The sequence below is a fragment of the Cladosporium halotolerans genome (genome assembly GCF_011745625.1).
Source record: "Cladosporium halotolerans strain TM138-S3 chromosome Unknown Sca7, whole genome shotgun sequence".
Classification (NCBI taxonomy): Eukaryota; Fungi; Ascomycota; class Dothideomycetes; order Cladosporiales; family Cladosporiaceae; genus Cladosporium; species Cladosporium halotolerans.
This window is the reverse complement of record NW_027191458.1, coordinates 810,385-833,874: the sequence shown is the minus strand read 5'-3', so window position 1 is coordinate 833,874 and position 23,490 is coordinate 810,385. Positions and strand designations below refer to the sequence as shown.

At 56.9% G+C, this 23,490-nt stretch overlaps 9 protein-coding genes across 9 annotated transcripts; 2 read left to right on the top strand and 7 right to left on the bottom strand.

Annotated features, from left to right (window-relative positions):
* Positions 1-215: 215 nt before the first annotated feature.
* On the bottom strand, positions 216-3,743 carry WHR41_03056 (uncharacterized protein). The gene is made up of 2 exons (XM_069371662.1): positions 3,291-3,743; positions 216-3,222 (listed from the first exon to the last, which is right to left on the bottom strand). Exons 1-2 carry the CDS (start codon positions 3,314-3,316, stop codon positions 483-485), a joined length of 2,766 nt encoding a protein of 921 aa, XP_069231654.1. The 5' UTR covers positions 3,317-3,743; the 3' UTR covers positions 216-482.
* Positions 3,744-5,083: 1,340 nt separating this feature from the next.
* WHR41_03055 (uncharacterized protein) lies at positions 5,084-7,819 on the bottom strand. Its single transcript, XM_069371661.1, has 3 exons — positions 7,704-7,819; positions 6,053-7,257; positions 5,084-5,997 (listed from the first exon to the last, which is right to left on the bottom strand). Exons 2-3 carry the CDS (start codon positions 7,220-7,222, stop codon positions 5,767-5,769), a joined length of 1,401 nt encoding a protein of 466 aa, XP_069231653.1. The 5' UTR covers positions 7,223-7,257; positions 7,704-7,819; the 3' UTR covers positions 5,084-5,766.
* A 317-nt stretch (positions 7,820-8,136) lies between these two features.
* Positions 8,137-9,473, bottom strand: PRE3 (Proteasome subunit beta type-1). Its single transcript, XM_069371660.1, has 5 exons — positions 9,310-9,473; positions 9,203-9,248; positions 9,135-9,149; positions 8,773-9,048; positions 8,137-8,720 (listed from the first exon to the last, which is right to left on the bottom strand). Exons 1-5 carry the CDS (start codon positions 9,338-9,340, stop codon positions 8,393-8,395), a joined length of 696 nt encoding a protein of 231 aa, XP_069231652.1. The 5' UTR covers positions 9,341-9,473; the 3' UTR covers positions 8,137-8,392.
* Positions 9,474-9,596: 123 nt separating this feature from the next.
* WHR41_03053 (uncharacterized protein) lies at positions 9,597-10,791 on the top strand. The gene is made up of 3 exons (XM_069371659.1): positions 9,597-9,814; positions 9,875-10,513; positions 10,569-10,791. Exons 1-3 carry the CDS (start codon positions 9,723-9,725, stop codon positions 10,723-10,725), a joined length of 888 nt encoding a protein of 295 aa, XP_069231651.1. The 5' UTR covers positions 9,597-9,722; the 3' UTR covers positions 10,726-10,791.
* A 758-nt stretch (positions 10,792-11,549) lies between these two features.
* On the top strand, positions 11,550-13,112 carry WHR41_03052 (uncharacterized protein; the record flags this gene model as incomplete). The annotated part of the gene is made up of 1 exon (XM_069371658.1): positions 11,550-13,112. One exon carries the CDS (start codon positions 11,550-11,552, stop codon positions 13,110-13,112), a length of 1,563 nt encoding a protein of 520 aa, XP_069231650.1.
* A 391-nt stretch (positions 13,113-13,503) lies between these two features.
* On the bottom strand, positions 13,504-14,186 carry WHR41_03051 (uncharacterized protein; the record flags this gene model as incomplete). The annotated part of the gene is made up of 3 exons (XM_069371657.1): positions 13,504-13,610; positions 13,675-13,777; positions 13,839-14,186. 3 exons carry the CDS (start codon positions 14,184-14,186, stop codon positions 13,504-13,506), a joined length of 558 nt encoding a protein of 185 aa, XP_069231649.1.
* Positions 14,187-14,568: 382 nt separating this feature from the next.
* Positions 14,569-15,819, bottom strand: WHR41_03050 (uncharacterized protein). The gene is made up of 2 exons (XM_069371656.1): positions 15,163-15,819; positions 14,569-15,096 (listed from the first exon to the last, which is right to left on the bottom strand). The coding sequence occupies exons 1-2, from the start codon at positions 15,710-15,712 to the stop codon at positions 14,792-14,794; spliced, it is 855 nt and encodes a 284-aa protein (XP_069231648.1). The 5' UTR covers positions 15,713-15,819; the 3' UTR covers positions 14,569-14,791.
* A 373-nt stretch (positions 15,820-16,192) lies between these two features.
* On the bottom strand, positions 16,193-20,691 carry WHR41_03049 (uncharacterized protein). The gene is made up of 3 exons (XM_069371655.1): positions 19,943-20,691; positions 17,129-19,832; positions 16,193-17,065 (listed from the first exon to the last, which is right to left on the bottom strand). The coding sequence occupies exons 1-3, from the start codon at positions 20,096-20,098 to the stop codon at positions 16,818-16,820; spliced, it is 3,108 nt and encodes a 1,035-aa protein (XP_069231445.1). The 5' UTR covers positions 20,099-20,691; the 3' UTR covers positions 16,193-16,817.
* A 1,604-nt stretch (positions 20,692-22,295) lies between these two features.
* WHR41_03048 (uncharacterized protein) lies at positions 22,296-22,988 on the bottom strand (the record flags this gene model as incomplete). Its single annotated transcript, XM_069371654.1, has 1 exon — positions 22,296-22,988. One exon carries the CDS (start codon positions 22,986-22,988, stop codon positions 22,296-22,298), a length of 693 nt encoding a protein of 230 aa, XP_069231446.1.
* Between the last annotated feature and the right edge of the window lie 502 nt (positions 22,989-23,490).

Sequence of the window (23,490 nt, the reverse complement as noted above, 5' to 3'; positions counted from 1 at the left end):
CAGAAAGATAGCGAGCGTACACTTACCGGATGCCGGTTTGACGCTGTGTCATTGTCGCCCAGCTCATGGTTTGTGATGCTGTTGTCTACTCGCACAACGTCAAGCTGCACCGGCCATCTTCAGACATGATGCACATCTACTTGCTTCCCAACGATCGAAATCACGCCAACACCAGAGTCACAGAAACACACCCTAGTCAGGAGTGATCCCTGAAATAATCATCAACATAATCTGATTCTCTATCAAGTGAAGCAATCTACCATGCTCCCCAAAAATGCAGAACAATCCCAAAATCTCTCTCAACACCATCCCAGAACTAAACACCAAAGCAAAACAGAACCTCGCGGGCCCAGCACAAGCCGCCAAGGGGCTGGGGGGTATAGGGCTGCGCGAAAACGCGAAGCAAAATGCAAACCGCACGCTAATGCAGGAACGCCCAGAAAGCAAACCAGTGTAGTCGTCTTCAAAGAGCCAGAACACACTCAACTCTTCATCTTGTTGTTGAAGTAGTCAGTCGGGGCCGCCTCAGCAGAAATCTTGGCCAGACGCGCCAGCGCCGACAGCAGACCCGTAGTGCCCTGCGTGAGCGTCGACGCGGCCTCCGTGTTCCTCTTGCCGACGGAAACGGTGAAGACCTCGGGCACAGCGCCAGCCTTGCCGAGATCGTTGGCCCAGCGGAAAATGACCTCGTCCTCGCGGTCGTCGCCGGCGACCATGAGGAAGTCCGGAGGCTTCGCGCCGTCCCCCTCGACCTCCTTAGTCTCCTGCTTGAATACAGTCGCGGCAGCCGTGTCCTTGCTGAAATCCAGCGTCTCGATCAGCACCGCGTCGCGAATCGGCACCGCGCGCACGCGCATCTTGTTGCAGCCGCCATTAATATGATCCGAGCACTCGCCGGCCGTGCGCTCGGCAGCTTCCTTGTCCTCGACCTTATCGAAGCGGAAGAGCATGGAGCAGTGGCGCTCCTCGACGTAGCTGCCCTCGAGGCGCTCCTGGTAGTAGCGCAGGATGTTCTTGACCTCGGCCTTCCAGGCGCTCATGGCGTCGCGGTCGGGGAAGACGGTCCAGGAGCGCGGGTCGGCGCCGAAGGCGCGCATGAAGCACCCGTTCTCCGCGATCAGGCCGAGCTGGGGCACGGTGCGGAAGTCGGAGGAGAGGGCCTCGGGCTTGCGGCCGGACATCACGTAGACGACGTTCTTCGGGTCGGCGAGGAGCTCGTTGAGAGTGTCCAGGACACGTTTCGGGGAAGAGAGCGGGACGCCAGTGTTGGTTCGATGCGGGATGAGGGTGCCTTCGTAGTCGAGGATGAAGAGGCGACGTGTGGCCTCCTTGTATTTGTCGCTCACCTGCGAAAGAGACAGGCGAGGGATCGCAGCGGCGTCGCGAGTGCCACGCTCGTCGTAGACCTTGTCAAGACTCTCGGTGAGCTTTGTCTGCCATTTCGACCCAGTCTGCTGGCGAACGATGTTGTACAGGTGGTTCCAGCGGTTCTCCTTTTCCTCGTCGCTCATTTCCAACGCCTTCTTGATAGCTTCGCCCTGTTGCTGATAATCCCAGGGATTGACCACAAGCGGATGATTGTGAAACACGGATGCACTGCCGGTAAATTCACTGAGAATGAGCGGACCGTGCTTCTTCTGGCCACCGTGCCCGTCCTGGCAGACGATGTACTCATGAGCTGTAAGGTTCATGCCGTCACGCAACGGGGTGATCATCATGACATCTGCGATGGTGAGAAGTGCAAGATATTGCGAAAAGGGGATGTCCTGCTTCAGGAAGACCAGGGGCTGGTGAGCCAGGGTTGAATGAACCGAGTCGATGCGAGTTACAATGTCGGACACGGTCGCAAGCAGCTCAGACTGTTCACTGGTCGAAGTGGCGACCTGAATCATAACCACCTTGTCGCGCCACTCGGGGTATTTGTTGAGGAAGAGTTCGTATGCCAAGAGTTTCTGACGAACACCACGGATGTTGTCAAGCTTGTCACGGGCAACGATCAGGTGCTTCCCATGGTACCGCTTGAGGAACTCTTCGGCCTTTATGGCAACCTCCGGCGCCTGGCGTGCTTCGTTGGTGGCGGGGACGTTTATGCCAATCGGACAGCTAGTGACGTTGACAAAATGATCCTCAAGCTGGACGCCCTCTGCGGTTGTCTCGACCGTGAGAATGCGGCTGCAAGTCTGCAAGAAGTGCTGCGAGTACTCCTCAGTCTGAAAACCGACGAGGTTCGCCCCGAGCATCCCATCTAGCAATTCGCGGCGCTTGGCCAAGCAACGGAATACTTCGGAAGACGGGAAAGCCGTATGCAAGAAGAAGCCGATCTTCGCATCTGGGATCTTCTTTCGAATCATCCCAGGCACGAGAAGCAAGTGGTAGTCATGCACCCAGATAGTATCGCCACGCTTGTAGGTAGACACAAGCTTGTCGGCAAAGGCTTGATTAACGTTGTGGTAGAAATTCCAGGAGTGATCCGCGTAAGCTTTGCTCTTGGGATGGTCAGGTACCTGGTAGTGGAAGATGGGCCAGAGGATGGTCTTGCAGAAGTGGGAGTAGTGGCCATCAAGGTCTTTGTCCTTGACGAACACCGTAGAAGACTGGTAATCGTTGTGGAGCGTATCCTCAATGTCCTCTTTCAGAGAGCGGGGGATGCTGTCCGTTGGGAAGCCAATGGTGCCTACCCATGTGAGATCAGATTGGGACTCTTCGCAACCTTCGCGGGCGGCGTTGGTAAGGCCACCGTTCCCCTGGACAGCGGGCTCGACGGTCCAGGTCTTGTTTTCGAAATCACGGTCGCCACTACCAGCGCGGGATTGAGGGCGGGAGCGAGGGGAGCCCTTGCTGGGGCGACGACGCTGGATTTCCTCGTGGGCCCTTGCGAAGTCGAGGATCGAGTTTGAAGGCAGTGGACCGGCTCTGGACTCGGGCTGATTGAAGATGGCTTGCTTTCCCCATTCCGGAAGATGCACCTCGCTGCGCATCAGAGAGCGAGGGTTTCCTGGAGTGGCGAAGTGGTGCTTAGGCTCCTCCGAGCCGGCGCCAAACTGCCCGAAGAATTGGTTGGTATCATGGATACCGGGAGTGCGCGGTGGCGTGTGCTCAGGCAACAAGCTCGTCGCACTCGTCTGGGTAGGGAGATCGAAAGCCGAGTTTTTACGGCTGTGCGAGCGCGGCTCCGGGCTCGAGGGGCGCTTGTCTTGGAAGTCAATGGTGTAGGGCAAAAAGCTGCATTGGTATTTAGTGAGTGATCATGTGCCATCTTGGAAGATGTTGTGGATTGCTTCGTAACGTACAGCGCAAGCGAATGTGTGGTCGCCATCTTGGCGAACGAAGAGGGTGGATTTTGCTACTCGGCGATTTTCGACGCAATCGCGTCGCAGAAGCGGGCGAGGAGGCTGATGTGTATGTGTCTGTGGGAGGCAGTGGTGATGTGCACGAACAGGTGAGATTGTGGGAGGGTGATTGAGCAGAGATTGTTGAAGCCGCGGGAGGAAGTCGGCGGCAAGAATAGGTGCAAAATAAGGTGAACAGCAGGAAGGCGCGTGTTAGGGTCGCGGTGAGGTTGGATTTGCGTGCAGATGCGCAAACAAAGCCGTCACTTGCAGGGGTCGCGTTCACTAGCTGAGGCGCGCCAGAACAGCGGTGCGAGGTCGACAGCACCCAGGTAGGAAATTGCTCGGTCAGCGTGAGGTCATGGGCACGAGCCTTGCTGTGCTCTCGCGTGGATGACAGGTGGCGACACGAGAGGACTGGCACGTGTATGTATATAATAGGCGTGGCAGCGTTGCGGCGATGATTGAGCTTCTTGGGTGGGCACAGGGCGCCAGCAGGAAACGACGCTCATATTCTGGAAAAGTCTACGCAAACTAGGGACCACGACGCCATCACCAAACCCAACAGGGATGGATGCACTGGGCCACCAGCAGACCTGGCAGCGACGGGTAGAAGCGAGCGACGGAGTGGAGAACGGCCCCGTGGCACGCCTTCTCAACAACGGCATCCCGCTTGCGTAACACAGCCATCTTTACTACCACTGCAAGCTGCCTCGACAAAAAAAAACAAGCCTGTGATGGCACGATGGAACGTCACAGCCTTGTCGAGGGCCAGGGTTTTGTTGTGCCTAGTGCCTGCGCTAGCCCCGGGCCATGCAGCTAGCAGCACCTAAATCCTCGTGGCTTGTGCCCAAAAAGTCTCGCAAATCGGGCGCCTCCCTCACCGACCACACGTTGCGGCGTCCAACGCAGTGAATGGCTATGTGACGAATCAAACATCCGTCGACGAACCTTGTCGCACTCGATTGCTCCTGTCGACCCTATTGACGCCTGGTCAACTCTGCGGTGAATCTTAGCGGAGCCGCGTTTGCCTTGATGGCAATTATCGTCAGGTGCTACTTGACAGCCGAGAATTGGTTGATCGGTCCAGGATGTCAAATCTCAACCTTCGTGTGTTCACCACATCATAAGAGTAGCAGGTGCAATTCGGAAGATGCATGGAACCACACCCAGTTCAATGACCAGAGCAAAAACAGCAATCGTGTAACAAAACTGTATAAACTGTACCAGACTCAACTACGGCACCTGTCGGGAACCCGTTTCTACCTGACCTCCGACGATCTCGTGCGACAATACAACAGCAAGCAGCGCTGACGCGTCAAGTACGACCGCCACAAAACACACGCGTGAAGGAGAACATACAAACCAGGTTCGCGGAACACGAAATCCGCACCAACAGCGCCGCGGCAGCTGGCAAGTGGCCGCCCTGGTAGCACAAAACGACAGGGCAGAGACATGTGTCTAAAGTCAACCATCCATGCGTCACAGAATGATCACAGGAGAAATGACACGGCTTGAGGTACAATAATCACGCAGAAAACCTTCACTCATTACGGACCAAACTCCCACCCTCACAATTCGCAACCAACAGCGAACAGGAGAAGGGAGAAAGAAAATCCAGCTACCACCCCGCTCCACTCGCTCGGTGCCTTTGCACAACAGCAAAGACGAACGACATTCGCAAGAGCACCCCTCTCAGGCCCCAAGCACAGTAGATACGAAGAGCACGAAAGAAGGAAAGTCAACGAATCGAATCGAATCAAGAAAGCCATCTATACTCGAGCCCTCGATCTAGAGTACTCATCGAAAACAAAAACCCTCGTCTGAAGTAAAACAGCGGCAAGAGAAGTAAGCTCCAGTAACAGTCTTGGTGAGCAGCAGCAAAAAGAAAAGCAAGAGCGAAACCCGCGCGCCATTAGAACACCGTCAAGAACGCAAGAACCGCGGAACGCGTGAGAGCATGTTTGGAACGCGGAAGAAACGACGTTGTGGGTATACCGTGAACGACGCGACGACGATGGTAAGAAAGAACGCAAAGAAGGCGGGTTCGATCCATGCAACGCAGAACAAGAGTTGAATGCAGGAACGCAGAGGTGGGTGGTGTGACTAGTTGAGCCGAGGGTCGGGCAGCGTCTATGTGTCCTTCGGTTGCGGGTCGCATATTGAAGGTTTGTTGAGGTGTAGGGTCATGGCGGATGATCGATGCTCCCTTGAGGAGTTGCATTTGATTTATGTGGGTGGATTCTCGGCGAGAATGTGTCTTAGAGCGTTCGTAACGTCGTGATTAATGCCGTCAATGCGGTTGGTGTAGGAGCGGGCACAGGTTTGTTTGGCGTAGGAATCGATTCATGATCGAATCTACAGCACCATGTGCTCCTGACCTGTAATGTGGTTTGCGATTTGCAGTGGGTGATTCGTCGCCAGTGCAAGGTTTGGCTCATCCCGCGGCGCGTACGGTGGCAACGCTGTCCTCGGAGCTCTCGCTGAGGGAGCGGGCCTGCATGAGCTCGGCAGCCTTTTGCTGTGCAACGACCTCTCGCGCGTAGAACTCGACAAGCATGGTGCCGTAAGCTTCTATCTCTTCGACAGGCACCGACAGACGGAAATCGTTCAGTAGGAGGAATTGCAGTTCCAAGTGGTTCAACTCGGGCAGTGGCAGACCGCCAACCTGTTGGACAATTAGCAAACGTATCTTTTAGCAAGAAGATTAGGCTCAGCATTACCTTTGCATATCTCGAATTTGTGTAGAAGATATCCGAGAAGAACTTGCTTGCGCAGGTGACGCCTGCAATCACCAGCCTGTGGATGTTGAAGCTGTCCACCACAAAGAAATGTGACAAGTTATAAGGATCAATCGTCGGTGCCTCGGATGGCGACTCTGGCTGCTGCGGCCTGCTATGCGGCGTGCCAGGCACCCCTGATTGTATAGGCTTCTCCAAGCCGCCAGACGCGGGCGGTGTTGCAGTCTGCCCACCCGAGTTTGACGTGCTCTCTACGCCTTCCATCCGATCATCGTCGTCAGAGGATTCGGAAGACTCGCTTGAGCTGCGCCGGCTCTTGTTCCTTTCGTATGCTTGCGCGTTCGCTTCCCGGAGGCTTTGCATGGGGCCGGCATTGACGCGTTCCGTCATGCGGTCGAAGTATACCAGCAGGCTCAGGAAGACTTCGTAGCTGGTGGGGCAGTACTTGTTGATTCTGGTGAGATAGCTCAGGATTGTTATGCTCGGAACGTTTTTCCCATGGAATGCGACAACGCTGCTTGTTTGGGGGTTGAGGTGCATTGCACCGTCGATCGACGGAGGCTGCCGATGTAAATGCTCGTGTTGCTGGTCGTTTGTGGTCGTAATCTTCGTCAGCAGGCCTGCTACCATTTCGATGATATGCTCGACTTTCATTTCGCTGATCTCGTATTGCGGGCTTTCGTCTGCGCCGCGGGACCGTGACCGGCTGCGGCTCCTGATCTCAGAAAAGGCGCCCATGTCTTCGGTCGCGAAGCTTTGTATGTGCTCCAAATCTCGCACTTTGATCTTCCTTCTCGAAGGCCTTGAATCCGAAGTGCTAGACTGTGCAGTTGGTGCAGGTGCGTCGCTAAGCGGCGCAGACCTTGCGCCTAGACCAGGGCTAGCGGGCGGCTGCGGTGCAGCTCTCGCGTGCAAATGTGAGGATGCATCGTCTCGGTGAACATGCTGAGATGCCGACGCGCTCGGCGTTCTCTGTGACATCGACGACGCGGGAGTCCGGGACTGCGTCCGGCTTCGCTGCGGCGGGTTGGGGCTTGGTTGCGGGTTGCGCGCTCGTTGCGGCGCGGGGTCGTGGTATGCGTGTTGGGCGTGGGTGTGGGTCGGAGGTTGACTGAAGAAAGAGTTCACCGCGTCGATTACCACCGAGCCCATAGTAGCTCATAGGCCGTTCCTGGCAGAAGTGCTGTCTGAAGGGGATGCGGGTCAGTGGATGTTGGTGGTTAAGAGCTGTCGGACTAATTCGTTGCGGATGTGAGAACGCGGAAATTGTCGTCTGACGTGAAGACGGGTGTTGTCACTGGGTCGAGGCAGGGATGGTCGTGGCACCCGGATGCATGTGAAAGCGAATCGACCCTCGGTTTCCTGGCGTGGGGCAACGCGCAACTCTATCCGCGGAGCGAGGGGAGCGGGATCTTAGGACGAGTCGCCAGGCGAGAGGGCGGCGGGCAGGGCGGAGGGGATATCGCAGGACGAGGACGAGCAGGCGGTGGTGTCGGTGACGCGAAGGCTGAGGCCCTGCAGCGGCGGCGGGCAGTGACGCGAGGGCAGGCAGGAGGGGAGGCAGCGAAGCGCGATAGCTCGCGGCGGCGCCTGCGGAGGGCGTGAGGGCAAAGGAAACGGCAGCTCGACTCACCTGCATGCCAGATGCGCGTGTCCCGCCTGCGCCGTGCTCAAAGCGAATTGGACAGCGCGCGTGGTATGGTGTGGGTGGTGGGAGCCGGCGGTGCTGGCGGGGGAGAGGGTGATATCAGAGCGAGGGACCTGGGAAACACAGAAAGATGTCAGTTGGGATTGGCGGGCCCGCTGCCGTCGCGCCAGCTTCACCCAACCCTCCGGCCCGCGAGGCTAAACCGCGCGCGATGACAGCAGCCCTGACCGCCGCCGCCACATCCTGCACCGCTCCCGAACACCTCCCGGCCGCCTGTATACCTGCGGCGTGCACTGCTGCTGTGCCGGCAGGCTATCCATCGCCGTCTGCACTGTGATTGCCTGCTGGGGGCGCGGCACGCGCTGATCTACAGGAAATTGACGACATCGCTGGCACTCCTACCGGCACTGCATCGAGGCTGAGCGGACAGATCACATTATTGCCTTTTTCTCTCTCGATCTACCTGTCGTAACGCCTGCCGGACCAGGCCCACGTGCTCACGCTAGCCCGATCCGCGCAAGCCATATGCATTCAGACGGCGCGCTGGCTGCCCAGAACACGCCTGCGAGGTTATGTCTATAGGTACAGTGCTCAGGCGGTCGCAGTTGGCTTGCGCGAGCCTTTGCCGCGCCCAGCCCTCGGCATCCCGCCCTCAAAAGGAAACAGCCGGCCCTTTAAGGCCTGTCCATACCTGGGCCCTCGTAGTTCCTGTCGGGCAGGTACAGGTGCCTCTCTGCGCCTCTCTTCGTGAGGACCACCATGCGAATCACACCGCCCGAGCTGCCGTCCCACTTGATCGCCTCCTGCAGCGCACCCTTGACGAACTTGACGCCTTCCTGCTCGGTCATGTTCTCCTTCCAGTTGGCGTCGCAGTAACCGTAGATGTATGTTGAGCCAGAGCCGCCGATCGAGTATGCCTGCTTGTGGAGCGAGCCGCCGAGGGGAATCGAGTAGACCTGACCGCCGTGTCTGTGATCCCAACCTGCAATGATGATACCAGCGCTGCGCGAAATGTCAGCATCCTGCCTTCCGCCCAACATGATGCTCCCCTTACCTCAGTGCATCCTTGTTCTCGTAGCAAAGCTCTTGGAAGATGGCTGCCGCAGTCTGTGTGGTCGGCGCCTCGTCGTTCGTGATGCCGTACATTCCCAAGTGGTACTGCACGATGTCCGCAACCGCCTGTGTGTCCGCCGCCGAGCCCGACCTGCAGCACCAGATGGTGTCGTGTACTCTTGTGAGCTTGTCCGTCACTCTGTTTGCGATGTATGCGCCAGTGGTCGTTCTGCTGTCTGCGCCGAGGATCACGCCATCCTTAAAGTTGATCGCCATGCTTTCAACTTGTCAGTAGATGTCGTATGTGGTTTGACATTTGTCGCTCCTCGTCGGTGGCCGCTGGCCGCTGGGGTCTGAACGTACATCGATGTTCCGAGGCTGGCTCACAATTAGCGACTGCGCGATGATTACTGATTGGATGCTGTGCTTACTTGACCTCGCCACTCTTCAAGTGACCCATGTCAACGTGAATACCATCTGCGCACCAGATCAGCCTTGCTCGTCGACCACTTCATCGTGTGCTCATAGATATGCATACCCTCGCCGAGCATGCCCGTTGTCTGCACCATGATCGCTAATCTGTATTCGTGTCGTGGAACGGGAAAGGAGGCCTTGACACAACGTATGGTGCGAAGGGTTTCGTGAAGGTGTTTGAGTAGCGTTCGTGTGGTTGACGTGATGTTTCGATGGACCGTTGCAGCTGCTAGACCGACGACACCACCAGGCTGCGAGCTCCGCGTCGTCAGGCCGGTCAAAGCTTCCGCGCTGCGGCAAGATCCGCGCCCACGTCGCTCGATCAGGACGATGCCTGCAAGTGAACACAGCTGCATGTTTGATTCGCCCAACGTAAGTGCTTTTGGGAGTGAGACAGCGGCCAATTCTGTCGCTACCGTTCATAGAAATACTTGCTCTTGATCGGCGAGGTCGCAAGTCGTCAGCCAAATCGCCACCATGAGCGCCCTCTGGGGATGGATGCGATATCCATTCTACGCGAGTTCCACAATATTTGGCCTTGGAAGTGCAGCTCTGTACTACTACCAAAAGTATGTGCTCTGACATGAGCGAGCAAAGCGTCCAAAAAATCCAATTAACATCAGTCCCAGCGAGATAATCTATCCCCGCAACATCCCTCCCGGAGCGCGAACGGACGTCCCTCGACCAGCCCAATTTGGTATCGAAGACCACGAAGAACTCTCAATCTCAACACCTGACGGCGAGACACTTAGCGCCTTCCTCTTACGTCCTTCCAACAAATCCCAAGCCCGCCCCGTGACGATCCTCGCCTTCCACGGCAATGCAGGAAACATCGGTCACCGTCTCCCCATCGGTCGCGTGCTCGCCAACGACGTCAATTGCACCGTGCTCATGCTTGAGTACCGCGGCTACGGTCTCTCGACTGGCATGCCGAACGAGAAAGGCCTCGTGATCGATGCACAAACGGGCCTCGACTACATCCGCTCGCGCGACGATCTCAAAGGCAACAAGATCGTCGTCTACGGGCAGAGTATCGGCGGTGCTGTTTCAATCGATCTCGTTTCGAAGAACCAGGCCGCTGGCGATATCAAGGGGCTGATCTTGGAGAACACTTTCCTCAGCATTGCCAAGATGATTCCTAGCGCGGTGCCCGTGGCGAAGTGGTTGACGCCTTTCTGTCATGAATACTGGCGCAGTGAGGCGATGATTCCGAAGATCGACAGTGTTCCTATTTTGTTTTTGAGCGGGTTGCAAGACGAGATCGTGCCGTGAGTATCCTCTTGATTTGCGGCAATGAATGGAATATCAGCTAACGAGAGATAGACCGAGCCACATGAAGCAACTATTCAAGCTGTGCAAGTCCAAGACTGTCGTCTGGAAGGAGCTGCCATATGGTGACCACAACAGCACCGTGGCCGAAGCGGGCTATTTCAACTACATTGACGAGTTCATCTGGCGCAATGTCGTCGGCACCCAGTAGATGCGACATGCTCCTATATATCTAGACCAGTCTCTTACAAATGATACCCCTTTCACTATACACACATCAGTCGATAAAGAATGGAACATCCGGATCCAACGTGCACTACGTTTGTTATGGTCGACGTTGCTTCGCTCTGCTAGCGGTCGCGTGGTTCGGGATCAGTGGCCAGTGAAAATTACACGGCCTTACTTCAGTGTGTTTTCTGACATGCGACTGGCTGGTTCAAACGCAAATCTTGATAGTTGGATCACGAGCCTGTGAGTTACTTTTGCACCTCGTGAATGAGCTTGTCTTGGGATTGTTGTTGTCGCGTGGTATCCATGTGGTCTCTCGCCAACTCGCTTAGTATTGTCTGAGAAACCGAGCAACAAAGACGGGGTTACAACGGCTAAGCTGCACCAACCTTTCCTGCTTTTGATTTTCCGATTTACGAGGAGAACGACAACGACGGCAACATGCTGTTCCTTAGAGCGCCCTATGGCGAAGACAAGCTCTATGCCCTAGTGTCTCCAACGCAAAGCTCGCGGGGCGGACGAGGCTTTGCGATCGACAGCCAATCACCAGCGCGGCGAAACGTCTTGCATGAGGATGCAAGGGGCTCGCTACCCCAGAAAGCTCAGACCATCGAGTTCGCCTGCAGCGCAATCGAGAAATCGAACGATAATGCCGCCCAGAGGATGCTGCCCAACGTACAGGGCCGCCATTCGATTTCTGACACAGCCGATCGGCAAGAAAGTCACTCTCTTTCCGAGAGCTTGAAGGCAGATTCTACCCAACAGCGGCACCCCGGAACGCCAACAGAGTTCAATAAGGAGGAAGCCATGGGGCACGCGGCGAACGGGTCATACGCCTCCAATGGCACCCCGCTGGGCAACGGCCTTCACAGAGAAACGAACGGGCACGCCTCGCCTCAGTCGAAACATGTCACTGTAGCCGCCGCAACCAACGGATCCGACCATCCCACCGCTACCAACGGCGCAAAGCGAATACCCATGCACGACCGCAAGCACTCGAACCCTCTCGCGCCTCCCTTCATTGTCTCCGCGCCAGGCAAGACCATCGTGTATGGAGAGCATGCGGTGGTACACGGCAAGGCGGCGATCGCGGCTGCAATCTCTCTCAGGTCATACTTGCTCGTCACCACACTGAGCAAGTCAAAACGCACCGTGAGCCTCAAGTTCTCCGACATTGGTCTGGACCACACATGGAACATCCACGACTTGCCCTGGGCGGCGTTCTCGCACCCGACAAAGAAAAAGAAGTACTATGATATGGTCACGAGCTTGGATCCGGAATTGTTGGAGGCTATGCAACCGCACATCGTGAACGTGAGCCCAGATGCGAAGCCAGAGATCAGGAAGGTACACATGTCCGCAGCGTCCTCATTTCTGTACCTCTTTCTGTCGCTTGGCTCGGAACACTCTCCACCGTGCGTGTACGCACTGCGATCTGCAATTCCAATTGGAGCCGGTCTGGGAAGCAGCGCCAGTATCAGCGTCTGCATTTCTGCGGCACTTTTGATCCAAGCTCGTGCACTCGCTGGACCCCACCCTGACCAGATGAGCCATGAATCTGAGGAACAACTCGAGCGCATCAACCGCTGGGCTTTCGTTGGAGAACTCAACATCCACGGCACTCCCAGCGGTGTCGACAACACAGTAGCGACCAACGGCCGTGCCGTCCTCTTCCAACGGAAAGACTACAGCAAACCACCCATGGTCAAAGTCTTGCGCGACTTCCCCGAACTCCCTCTCCTCCTGATCAACACATGCCAAGCAAAATCCACCGCCGCGGAAGTCGCTAAGGTCGCGCATCTGAAGAAACGGCACCCGGCCGTCGCAAACTCCATTCTCGACAGCATCGACGCAATCACCAGGAGCGTGCACGACTGCATCACGAGCGAAGACTTCGACCCCACAAACCAAGACAGTATCGAGCACCTGGGAGAGCTCATGTCCGTCAACCACGGCCTGCTGACCTCGCTTGGTGTCTCACATCCCAAGCTCGAGCGTCTGCGCTACCTCGTCGATCAAGCAGGCGTAGGCTGGACCAAGCTCACGGGAGCCGGCGGCGGCGGCTGCGCCATCACTCTACTGAAACCCTCAGGCGCGCAAGGCACACAATTGAACGGCGAGGCCGCCCACGAGCCCCTCTCCGTGAAAGACTCTCCCATGGACAAACTCTACGATCAGCTGGCCGAGGAAGGCTTCGAGCGATACGAGACGACGCTCGGCGGCGACGGCGTCGGCGTGCTCTACCCGGCCATCATCAACGACGAGGAGATCCACGAGGACATGTTCCTGACCGGCGAAGGGCGAGAGGGGGTCGAGGAGCTCGTGAGCGGCAAGAACGACCCTGGCGCTTGGAAGTACTGGCGGCCTTGAAATGCTTTTTGCTCTCGGGACGGCGACATCATCTCTTTCTGACTGCTTCGATTTGCGCGGCGCTGGAAGAAGGGACGGAAAAGCTACAAAGAAAAGACCAAAGAATCTTACAAAGTAATGCCCCGGCAACGCTTCGCGGCGTTCGGGGCTCAAAGAAGGCATAATGGTAAACACGCGCGTTCGAGAACTGTACAAGCAGACAGACGGAGGTTTCCCCTGCTCTTAACGGAGAGAGCTCTAGATATTTGTAATCTACTTCATGTGGAAGTCTCAGCAAGCCCTCCTCCCGACCAGACTAAATACCTTGCTTCAGACTTGCTCGACTCTCAAGTCGGCGAATGCAGCCCTCTGCTCATCTCACGACTTTCAATTCCTCCGATGACTGATAGAATCACCGACCGCCGTCGCCTTTCCCCGCCTCGCCACCATCCCCATTGTCAGCCGCGGCCGGAGGCGTGTACTTGCTCCCGCCATGGCCATCGTTGTAGTACGTGGAGCCTCAATCAGTCCTACTGTCAGCTCTTGCTCCAGCCGCTCTTTACGATCAAAATGAAGCTCTCACCGTCAGGATTGGAATAGTAGTAGCTCCCATTGGTGTTTGAGTAGTGGTACGAGTTCTGGTTCGGGGCCTCGGGGCCGTAGTCGCGGTTGCACCAGTGATTTCCCTTCCAACAGCAAGTCAGCCGATTGTGCTAGGAATCAGATGGGAAGGATTTTGTTGCGAACCTGGGAGTTCTCGCCGCTGGCAGTGACGGTGTAAGGCTCGTTGTATCCGCCAGACCATTGAGAGGACGGCTCGTCCTGTGCGGCGTAGTGTTCGTCACTGGTGCTCTCGGCCGGCGTGTACTGGGTTGCGGCATCGCTGTCAGTGGTGTACGGGTCGGAGCTGTCAGTTCCAGTGGAATGGCCGTCGTTGTAGGAGGGTTTGTCGTTGTAGTTTCCACCAGAAGTGTCCTGGGCAGCAAAGTCGTCGGCTTCGTATCCGCCGCCGCCACTGTAGTCGTCGTGACCATAGCTGTCATCGCCGTAACCGTCGTCGTAGTCATAGTCGTCATAGTAGTTGTCGTCCGACATCTTCGCTTAAGGTGAGAGATCTTGTCGGTGTCAAGATACGTGTGCGAGTTGCACTTATGGAACGGGGAAGACGATCGGTGGTTGCTATCGTTGCTGGGAAGCTGCAGCTCTTTACGCCGGGAACGGTTCGAAACAGCTACCTTGCAAACAGATAGCGGGAAGCTGCAGGTCCCGGTTAGTGCCAGGATGCAATAATGTCCCGTGCACCAGATGCTCCGCAAAAGGCTCAATCTCCAAATTCCTTGGAGGGATCTAAGAGCAAGGCAGAATCGACTATATCAGGTACCTGTAGAATCCCCGAGTGCATCATGTTGTTAGAAGCCATCCATGGGGTATGAGCCTACAGGCCCGGAAGACGGATTGGGGTGAACTTGAGACGCCCTGTGTATAGGTGGACGCGAGTACGACACATCACTTACAAGACTATCGTCATAACGAAGCCACGCGTTTTATGTGAGGTGCCGAGTGCTGTTTGCATCGCGTGTTGGAAAGTGCAGAAACAGAAAATGTCGTCCAACAGCATGCAAACTCAATCGTAAAGTCGCTTTTCAGCTCAGCTGTTAATCCGTTTACATCGTAAAATCTGCCAATCATAAACAACAAATCTAAGAGTCCGCCATAGCCTGGCCCAGCTCCTCGCTGCGCTTGACTGCAGCTCTGACGGCCTGGTCGACCATCTGCTCCAGACCCGCGGCCTTGAAGCTCTCGATGGCTGCATGGGTCGTTCCATTGGGGCTGGTAACGTTGCGACGGAGCTGCTCAGGCTGCTCAGGGGACGACACGAGCATGCGGCCAGCACCAAGGCAGGTCTGTGTCGCGAGACGGGTGGCCTGCTCGACGGGCAGGCCTTGGCTGACGGCGCTGGAGATGAGGTTCTCGACCATCATGAAGAAGTAGGCGGGGCCGGAACCTGAGGAAGACGCCAATGTTAGTTTTGGATCGTTTGACTGGGCCCTTGCGGAAAAACCAGCCTTACCTGAAATGCCCGTAACAACATCCAACAGCTTCTCCTCGCTCACCCACTCCGTCGCCTGGCTCACACTCGCCATCAGCGCCGAAGTCAACTCCCTCTCATCCTTCGAAACATCCTCATCGGCATAAAGCCCGCTCGCACCCTCTCCCACAAGCGCAGGAGTGTTCGGCATAGTCCTGACGATCGGCGGCGCCTTGCCACCCGCGCCAAACCAAGCCTTAAGCTCCTTGAGCTGAATGCCCGCCGCGATCGAAATGACCAGCGGCGCGCGCGTCTTCTGGCCCCAGCTCTCGCCCAACTCGCGGCAGACGTCGCGCGCGACCTGCGGTTTCACGGCCAGGATGGCGACGTCGGCTTCGGCGGAGAACTCGGTGTTGGAAGCGGAGACGCGCAGGCCCATGTCGGCGAGCTTGTTGCGGTTGACGTCCCAGGGCTCGGAGACGGAGATGTTGGCCTTGGGGATGTTGCGCGCGAGCAGGCCGCCGATGATGGCGGCGGCCATGTTGCCGCCGCCGATGAAGGTGATTTTGGCGTCTTGGAGGGAGGGGGCCATTTTTGGGTGGTGTCGGTTGCGTTTGGTGGAGTCTGTAGTTCTTTTTCTGCTTCTACTCTGGTTTTGATTTTGAAAATTGAAAAAGACTTGCTGTGTTAGTAGATAACGATATATGTACGAAGTGAATTCAATGGCTCGAATGACTCCCTGCTAATCCGCAGCTTAAGCCGAACGCAAGGTTCGGGCGGAAGAAGCCGAAGGCTCCACCTTGTTGCAACGCCAACCGCATCTTTATCGTGTCTACTTTGATATTTTTTGTAAAAATGGAATTATGCGATTGATGATCTTTGAGACAGGATTGAGCTGGGGATGTTCCCACTGAGCCCAACCTTGAAAGTAAGAATGGCACCAGATCAGTGAACCATCGAGCGCGAGACCAAGTTCAGAAACACATCGACGGCATCGTTGCAACTTCAATCAACTGAAGAACGTGCAAGGATAGCACGACAACGTTCAAGTCGACATTCAAAAAAACGAAGATTCGGCACAGTATTAGAACTGGATTCCAGGCAGATGCATCGCTATCAACCCTACCTGAATCAAACGCCAATCCAATCCGATCCCATCCCCGGATCTACCGCCAAAGCAAGAGAGACGCCGATTCCGATTCCAGTCCAAGAGTTCAGCTATTCCGAGTCCCCAATCGCCAGCATATGCAAGCCCGCAAGACTAGAAGCAAGTAAGCCAAAAAGAGGGTAAAGCAAAGAAGGGAAGAGAAAAGAGTAAAAAGCCAAAGTGGTCTTCAACAGGGCAGTTCATGCACGCCATGGGTAGTCATGTTTATCGTTCCGTATTCCCGCCGTCCGTCCGGTCGTCCATCCTAATCCCAAAAGAAAAGTGAGGTCCCAGTCTGTCTGTCCTGATTAAAACGCTGCAAGAATGAAAGCCAAACTAAACGCCTTTGTCAGTCTGGAGCCAATGGTGTTGGAAAGCAAAACGCCCGAGGGATTATTGAAAGTGTTGTTCAAGGAACAAAAAGGAGTACAGTGTCCAGTCCAGAGACCAGGGAACGCCAGGGTCCGGTAATGCTGCTACTGCGCTGTACTGCTCGTCGATGGTTTTGCGGCCTAGTGTTGCCAGGAGGTGTTGCGTATGCTGACTGCTACTACTGCCGCGGAGATGCTCCGGAGCCGAGAGATGGAGAGCCAGTGCCAGCCATGGAGCTCGGTCCGCCAGGTTGCGAGAGGGGGCTGGCCTTCGGAATGGAGCCAGAAACAGAAGAAGTGCTGGAGCGCTTGTGCGGAGGCTGCGTCGACTGCTGCTGCTGCTGCTGAGTCTGCTGTCCCTGTGCCTGTTGTTGAGCAGCCATCTTCTTACGGAGAATGGACAAACGATTGCGGGCGCCTTCGATCACTGTGATGGACAGGTTAGCTGAAGTAAACTTCAAAATCAAGGGGAAACCGCATGAGGGCCTACATTTCACGACGGTGGCCCGCTCCTCGCCTTCCAAGCCGACAACGCCCTTGTCGGCCGGTACGTCCTTCTTCGCGCTGGGTTTGCGCATCAGAGGTTCATCCTCGCTCTCCAAGACAGCTTCGAACAGCATGATGCTAGTAACGTAGCCCAGCTCGCAGTCTGCCAATTCATCTCCGCCAACGAGCTCATTGAGCGCCGAAGCGCGGCTCATCTCGACGGCGCGCTCGAACATGAGCTTCTCCGCGGTGACATCGGTGATGAGCTGGATTTGATCACGAGATGTGCTGATTGCTGCGCCAGTGCCGCTTGCGCCTGAAGCTGTGGGCCGATTGTCTGGATTTCCAGGGTGGTCGGCGGGCAGCTTCTTCTGAGCCTCGACCAAACGACGACCGACGATCTCCGACTTCTCGAGACACTCATTGAAGCGGCTGCGGGCCCACTGTACGACGTTATTCATGCGCTTGCTCGTATCTGACGAAGGTCCAGGACTTGAGCGGGGAGATGCACTCGCGCTGTCGCCGCTGCGGCTCTGCTGCTTGCTCCACCAGAAACCCGCAAGATCGATAGTCTTGGCGAGGATTGACAGAGTCTTGACGTAGAGGACCAGAGCCTCCTCGGCAACGCCCACAATGGCGATGGTAGTCATGTCCTTGTCTTCTTCTGTCTCAGAGCCGTCAGTCGGACCCTCAGGATTGCCGATCTGCTGAATTCCGAGTCCGTCCTGCGCGGAAGGCGTCGCGGGCAACAGTTGGCGATACTTGACTTCAGCGAAGCCAAAGACAACATCGCTCCGGTGGCCGGCCTCTTCCACGATCCTGACGATCTTAGTGTCTTCGTCCAGAGGCACCTTAGTTTCATTGCCGTCTCCGAGCATCAGAGGTGACTGAGAGGCCGGGTAAGTAGGGTAAGCACCGTATCCACGCGGTGGAGATGCTCCTTTGCCGAAGGGCGGTGAGGTACCTAGAGCACCGAAGAGACGAACATTGGCCGCGTTCAGGGCCTTGGTGAGCATGTTCGTCGCAGACTGAGGAGAAGGCACGTAGCGTCTTTCGTAAGAGCCAGTGCGTTGGTGAGGCGTTCTCCCGGTCATGATTTGCATACCGCGCGACGGACTAGACGGCTGGGCTCCGGTGGCAGAGTTGGGTTGACCTTGAGTAGTTGCCCGGCGGATCATCGTACCCTGCGGCTGAGAGGTGCCACGTTGCGCGTTGGCGTCCAGTTCGTCGGCGAAGGCGTTCACCTCGACCTGACGCTTTTCGATTACAACGTACTCTTTCTCAAAGGCAATGTCCTGCGCCGTCTTATCCCTGCCAACACGTGCCGCCGCACGCTCGCCTTGAGCCTTTCCTGCTTCGACGCTCTGTTCACGCACCATAGGCGGGCCGGACAAAGGTGATGCACGAGAAGCACGGCGCTCGAGCCTCTGACCCGTCGAAGTACTCGGCGCTGGATTGGAAGGCACGCCGTATAGCTCTTGACGGCCCGGCGCGGTAGCGTGGGCTACGATGCTGGGACGGCGCTCACGTTGACTCGGCTGCTGCCTTTGAATGTCACGCGGCGCAGTCGTTGTCTGACCGTAGCCTCCTGATGATCTCCTGCGCTGAACATCTTCCGCAGAAGGCGGCTTCACATCTTGAATGGAGGGCCTCCTCGAAGAAATGCGTTCGCCTGCCTCCTCCCGCGGACCTGTTGCGTGGCTAGTAGCCTCTGCTGCAGGCATGTCTTGCGCAGGCGCGTTGATCGCTTGTTTGGCCATCCGTCTACTAAGCTCAGAGACCTCAGGATCGGGTGTCGGCCTGACCTTCGTCTGCGGACGGTCTTCGCCAACAAGACCTGGGATTTCGCCAGTGATGACTGGATCCTGGAAGAAGTCCTCGTATGACACGCGATCGAGCGGGCTCTTCTTAAGTAGCTTGCGTATCACAGTCTTCATGTCACGACCAATGCTGATAGCCTTGTCAAAGGTGATAACATCGTTGATCTTCTCAATCTTACGCAAGAGTTCAACGTGATTCTGAGCTCTGAACGGAGGCTTGCCGACAACCATTTCGTAGAGCACCGTACCGACGGACCAAAGATCGGCGCGTGCATCGTATTTCTCGTAGCGGAGTATTTCGGGAGCCATGTACAGGGGAGATCCGCAAAGGGTTTCGGCCATCGAGGTTGACGGCAAGTGGCGAGCGAACCCGAAGTCGGCAATCTTTAGCATAGGCAGTGATGCGACGCCGACAGTGGGTACCAATGAATGTTCACTTGCGGCGAGCGGGACGTCTTCCGGCGGCTGCCTCGACATGTAGGTCGGCGACGGATTGAGGAGCAAGTTCTGGGGCTTGATATCGCGATGGATGAGGTTCCTACCACGCAGGTATTCGAGCGCGCTGGCAATCTGTTTGAGAAAGTGACGGGCCAGGACTTCGTTCAATCCTCCAACAGGCGGGTTGGGGTACTTCTTGAAGATCTCGGCCGTTTCGGGCCAGTTCGTCAACGTACTGCGCTTCTTCATGAATTGCGACAGGTCCGAAAGCTGACAGTACTCCATGATGAGGTAGATGTGCACGGGTTTCTCAACGAGGCTGAACATGGCGACGATGTGCGGATGCTGTAGGCTCTTCAGAATGCTAATCTCGGTGTCGAGGTTCTCTTTGAGTTTCTTCGTGAGCTTGGACATTTGAACGACCTTGACGGCGGCATAGGACTTCTTCTTCTGTGATGTGTGTTAGCGATGCGTACGATCATTAGAGTTCGTCGGATCGGATTCTCGATTGAGACTACACCATGATGGTGCTCGCCTTCGAGAAAGCACGTCAGACATACCCTGTGTTGAGCGAGGTAAACTGTCGCAAAGCTCCCCTTTCCGATCTCCTTGCCTCTTCTGAATTCGCCGATAACCTCATCAGGAGGCTGCTCTGGGTTCGGCGGCGGTGGTGGGCGGCGGCCGACAGCAGCGGGAGGCGCCCTCGGTGTAGCCATGGTCGATGTGATCGCGGACTGCGCCGCCTCTATTTGTTTGTCGTGCGCCTTCCTGTATCAACTCTTGCAATTTGTGCTGTTCAAGTGATTGCTTGCGAGGTCGCTCCGATCGATAGGGGCATGAGCGGTATTTCGCTGGGTTGTTTGTTGCGAGGAAGTGAACGCGATGCGCGGTGGTTGCTAAGGTGCTGGACCCTGAGGCGCTTGCGGGTGGGTCGATGGTAGGCGATAAGAGGATAACAGCGGCGACGGCTTCGCGGCGACGTCAGGAAACGGGTAGGGACGGCAGGTGAGACAGGCGTGGCACTGCTCGTGATATGTCGCAAGGGTAACGTGCGCGCGATGAGTCGGGCGAGCGCGGTGACCGAGTCACAGGGCGGTGCGTCGAGCACGGGCGGCCACCGCAGTCCAGCAAGCGGTGGGTAGAGAGCGTGCGGGGGAGAGGGCGGCGGTGATGGCGGAAGATGCGCGATAATGAACGGAGGGCGGACGGAGAAGGGAATGCGGTTTAGCAGCGTCGGAGGTGGTTCGCAGGTCACGGTAGGTTTGGGGTGCTGGGGCGCGCGCGAGAGGGTGCCGCAAGGTAGGTACTTACGCCGTCGAAGCAGCACTGGGTGATGTGACGTGCGCGAGCCTGGAGCTCGCGCGTTGCCTATCAGCGCTGCAGCCGCCCGCGGTTCAGCGAGGGCCTGGAGTGCCTGCCTGCCTGCCTGAGGCGCGCCGTCCAGCTGTACCTACAGGTACCTGGCGCGGTGGAGCCATACAGGTGCCGCCGATGCTACCTAGTTACAAGTTACCCGGTGGAGGATATACATGCTCATCTACGCCGCCTCGCCCTTCTTGTCGGAGAGAACTCGCCTGCGTCGTCACCCCCATACCGTGCATGCTTCGGCATCGCCATAGTCAGACCGCACTGTCGCTGCCAGACGCGGGCAAGGCGTCATCGCCCTCCACGGCGGCGCAGAGCAGAGGTCATCCATCACACCCGCCCACCAGCGACTGATGACCTGCTCCGCTATCTGGCCAGTGGCAGCATCGCGTCGCGCCTCTCCTCAGCTGCCCGGTGTCTTGCAGCGACACGTGCGTGCGCCCTGTCTCGTTTGCTGCCACATCAATCGCCGGCTGCAGCGAGCCAACAGAGCCATCACGGTCGCCCCTCACCGGCCCGACCACACAATGCATTGCCTGCCTTGGACGGGGACGCATGAAGTTGTGTGCGCCGTGCTCTTGTCACACTCCGAACCCCTCATCTCCCATCCCCAACCACCACACCTCCCTTTATCTCTCCGCACCGCGCCCTGGCAGTCTGGGGTACATGCTCAGCATGCTGCTCGTTGCGCCATACGATAAGCTGCCTGGGCCCGCCTATCTGCTGTCATCTCACCGGCCTGCGCGCTTGCACCTCCCCAAGCCATCCCACGCCAGATCCACTAGCACGACTCGCGGCCTCGCCAATACAGCCAGTCGCCATCACTACCAGCCATCTCGACACCCTGAGCCAGGCAGTAGTTCAGACACACCGCTACCACGCCCCGAGAATGCAGCAACGGCTACCTTCACGTGAAACGTGTTCGCGCAATGTGCGCCTTAGCGATGCCGATGAGGGCGACCATCGTATCTCACATGCACTATGCAATAGCAAACAGCCGAATATCGCCCGATAGCGTAGGCCGAGCACCTCGAACCTGAGGCTCAACTCATCTGCAGCGGCGCGTCGTACTGTGACCTTCACCCAGAAGTACATGACGATTTCGCTAGGAAGGAGACAGCTCCGAGATGGTAGGAGTACATGCCTTTAGATCGTCCTCCATCTATGTACTGAGGCGCTATGTCGTCATGTACAACTTGGTGCATAGCGTGGACACTTCCCATTGACCGCGGCCTCAAGCCACATCCGCAATGCCAAAGCCAAGCGCATTCGCGATGCTGTCCGGCCGTCGATCTGTCCTGTGATCTTCGCAGGGTGTATAGAGTGGCTTAGGCCATCTACGTAGGTCTGCGAAACGCAATAGCGTGTCACTGAGAGATACACTATTCGTTGTAGGAGATCGTGAGTGACGCGACGCATATGCTGGTAGTACAATCCCATACCCAAGAAATATCCCAAACGCCTTCGCTATGCAACCGATCAACCGTCCGATGTCAACATGGGCTCCCTGCCAACCCAAAAAGATTGCCTCAACAACAAACCAAGCGCCTACCCTTCCTTCTCCGCCTTCAACACCTGATCCTCCTTCAACAGATCCATATTAAAATCCCTCCCATTCGTGCCCGAGATCTCCTCCAACCGCTCCTTGCTAATATCCGCCTTACCAGAAGGCGCCCCGCTCTCTCCCTCCGCCCACTTCGCATCCCCATCCTCCGCGCACCCGCAATCGTAGAAATCGCCAATATTCGCACAATCAAACACCTCCTTGCCCAAGCTCTTATTGACCTCGTTGTGCACATGGCACGCCCAGACCGCCGCCGCCGACCGCGACGACGTCTGCGGCGGGAACTTCTCCAGGATCGCGCGGAAGTGCTCGCTGCACTCGCCGCACGGGTACAGGCGCTGGAACAGGTGGATGTAGCTCTTGAGCGCCGCGCTCTCGTCCGCGCTGGGCTTGTCCGGGAACCGCGCCATCACCGTGTGGAAGTACTTCCAGGTCGCGCGCCCGAGCTCGGCTTTCGCGGTTTCGTTGCCTAGTTTGGGCATGATGGAGTGGCCATCGAGTTGGGCGGCGGCGGCGGGCGCGGCGGCGGGCCCGTGGGATTGTGAGAAGGCGAGCTGTTGCGGCGCGTGGGTGCCCGGTGGGTGGCCACGGAAGATGGAGACGAAGAGGTAGCCGGCGAGGACGGAGGCTGTGAGGAGGATGATGATGTAGCGTCTTGAAGCGCCTGGGCCGGCCATGGCTGCTGCTGTTGTGAATGAAGGTTGGTGGAGCGATGGAATGAATGAGATGCTTGTACCACGGGGAGGTGGTAAAGATCGATTATTAGGGGATAGTGGTGTTTCGTATCGTCATCTCTCGGCGTAGACAAGGGTGCTGGTCGTCGAGGCCAGATTAGCGGCGTGTTCTTTGTCTGGCGTGCCTTGGTGGTCGCCCGTCTCCGGGACCCTGACGCCCGGGGCCAGCCGGCGAACGGTGGACGTTTCACATCCGCGCCGCTGGGCAGGCAGCATGGATTACGCGCACGTGAAGGTGGCGTCTGTGGAAGTTCACCGTCTGGTTTATGTGAGGACGTCCAAATCGCCTCTTTGCTGAACAAATAAAGTAACATTCCGAGAGTCACCAAAGCGCACAAACATCCACTCACTTTAAATTTCCGAAATACCAGCAATGATAACGATCTGAACGACCACTACTTCCTAATTCGGCAACTGGTCACCACCCAGCATCCTGTGGCATAGA